Source organism: Littorina saxatilis, linkage group LG1 (genome assembly GCF_037325665.1).
Source record: "Littorina saxatilis isolate snail1 linkage group LG1, US_GU_Lsax_2.0, whole genome shotgun sequence".
In the NCBI taxonomy this organism is placed as follows: Eukaryota; Metazoa; Mollusca; class Gastropoda; order Littorinimorpha; family Littorinidae; genus Littorina; species Littorina saxatilis.
The window spans coordinates 41,809,596-41,812,095 of record NC_090245.1 but is presented as its reverse complement, the minus strand read 5'-3'; the positions used below and the strand labels follow the sequence as shown (position 1 = coordinate 41,812,095).

Below are 2,500 nucleotides of genomic sequence, written 5' to 3'. Positions count from 1 at the left end.
CGGCGTGTCCAAACATCCCGTCATATTGGGTAAGTACTGTACAGCATGTCAAGATTGGAACTTTGAGTTTGCGTGAAACTTTATTTTATTTTTTTGATCTTATTCTTATTTTATTTATTTTTTATTTATCTATTCATTGATTGATTGATTTATCTATTGTATTTTACAGTACCAGGACTTGGAGCAAGTCAGTTATGGCACAAGAAAGGCAAAGAACCGTTTTACAGAAGCCTGTGGGTCTATCCTCACAAAACCATTTTCAAACTCGATTCACTGGTGGAAGACATGAAGTGTGTATACACCAGTATAAGTATCTATTTGTACTAATACTCTCTTCCCTGTCTGTCCGTCTGTCTGCGTCTCTTTCCCTCGTCCCCCTCCACCATATGAATTGCTAGACAAGATCACAAGGGGGGGGGGGAGATGGGGGAGGTGTGTGTGTGTGGGGGGGGGGGGGGTGGGGGTTTGGGGGTGGGGGTAGGAGCTTATAATAATAAATATTACTGTATAACATTTATGATGTAAAACAACACGTATAGTACTAGTATGAATAAAGTATTGGATAGGATTGGATTGGATTGGATTGCAGAGCATTGAAATGTATTTGATTATTTTACGCCGAAGCTTACACAGATCAAGAGTAGAACTATTGCCCTCAGTCTCCACCCCGGTCTCTAGCGTGCGTGTAATTTTCTAGAGTGAAAATAACATAGACAACGAAGCAGTTCATAGGATATAATAAATCTGTTTGTGGTCAAATAAAAATGTAAAAAAAAAAAAGTTTTTTTTTTAATTAAGTCTGTTCGTCAACAGGCCTCCTATCGGTTATGCTTCATTAACTTGAAACTAGTGTACGGAATGAATCGAATTTCTAAGTCAATGTATCGCTTTCCCTCACGATTTTGCATCTTTTTCTACACACAACCACGGTTCTTTCTGACTGTAGAGACTGGTAGGCCTACCTGGCAATAGCCTCCTTGAATTTGCGACAATGTTCTGAACTGTTACCTAAGTTCATATTTGGTTTACTTTCAGGTTAAACGTGAATTCAAGCACAGGCAGTACATTCGATGATCGCGGTCACACGGTCAAAGCATGCGGCTTCGGCAATCCCAAATCTCTAACCGGTTTGGTCACTTCCTGGAACCCGTTTGCAAACCCCTACCCGAAGATGACGTCCTCCGATTGTGACGGAGAAGAGTTTTACGAGGACGACTCCGACTTTGATGGGATGAACAAAACATTTCTGAAGATGTTGCACAACAAAAAAGGAGCAAACCATGTGGGTCATTGGCTGGGTGCAGGCTTGAGTCTGTTTGACTTCTGTGGATCGAAAATTAAAGACTACGCTAAAAAGATAGCAGGAATCAAAAATACATGGAAAAACGGTGAGTTTACATACCAGAGCCTGTATTCACTGTTATTAATGAAGAGTGCGTGCAACCAGGTGGATTTCAAGGACTGGGTCTTTTGTGTGAAAAATCAAGCTAACGTAGATGTATTATGACCACCACCACCACGTGTTGTCTCAGTTCCAGGAAAAAGCAAAGTCTCAGTTAAACCGGTTTAGGTAAAGTTCTATCGTTGTTTGCGCGATCATGAAAACCACCATATTTTTGTCCATATCACGGTGTGTCAACTGAATCCGTTCATACACCGGATGTTTCCGTTCGTACGCAGGATGTTTCCGTTCATACTGCCTCATTTTCGGCCCTTGCTTGGGGAAAAAAACGTGGCAGTAAGTAGTGTGGGAAGCGCACTTTTGTGATATTGCAAGAATTAGGTAGCTAATTGGTTGGGCTATATGTGTACGATAAGTACCAAGGTGCTAGTAATTCTCATGATAACACACGCGGGCCAAACGTGGCAGAATTGCCTGATTTTTAAACAAACATTTTCTTGTTTTTCTCGCTCTGTTATCAAATCTGACCCCTGGTTTGCACATGATCCCCCAAACCATTGCCTGTTACTACATTTCGCTTGAACAGAAGTTTGTAGAAACCCATGGCTTTTGTTCAATCACTTGTCTTTTGAAAACATGCAGATTCCGTTTGTACGCCATGATTCCGTTCGTACAAAAGTGCATGTTTCAGTTCGTACCAAAAGCGTTTCCGTTTGTACACATTCGTTAGATCAGGCAGAAACAGGCCCCCACTTCAAGTTATGTGTGTTCCAGTGGTCGTCATATAGCACAGAGTACGCCTACGAGTGATATTGGACCTATGTGAACCATAAGATGTATTGAATTTGTATTCGGTGTATGAACGGAATCAGTTGACACACCGTGCATATTTTAAGACGAGATACGAGCATCCTTAAACTGAAATACATGTCGAAATCAACCACCAGTTTCATTGGAAGCTTTCTTTGTGAGGCTGGAAACTGTTTGATCGACCCTCGTACGTGTTTAGTTCCTTATCAGCTTTGGGTTGTGTTGTGTTGTGTTGTGTTGTGTTGTGTGTGTGTGTGTGTGTGTGTGTGTGTGTGAATGTGTGTGTGT

At 41.5% G+C, this 2,500-nt stretch overlaps 1 protein-coding gene across 1 annotated transcript in view; it reads left to right on the top strand.

Moving 5' to 3' along the window:
• LOC138969841 (lysosomal phospholipase A and acyltransferase-like) overlaps positions 1-2,500 on the top strand; it is a 6,225-nt gene that overhangs the window by 134 nt on the left and 3,591 nt on the right. The window contains exons 1-3 of the mRNA XM_070342579.1: positions 1-29; positions 170-290; positions 1,036-1,388. The exon at positions 1-29 is cut by the window's left edge and continues 134 nt beyond it. Coding sequence (XP_070198680.1) covers positions 1-29; positions 170-290; positions 1,036-1,388 — 503 coding nt within the window. The remainder of the gene's footprint in view (positions 30-169; positions 291-1,035; positions 1,389-2,500) is intronic.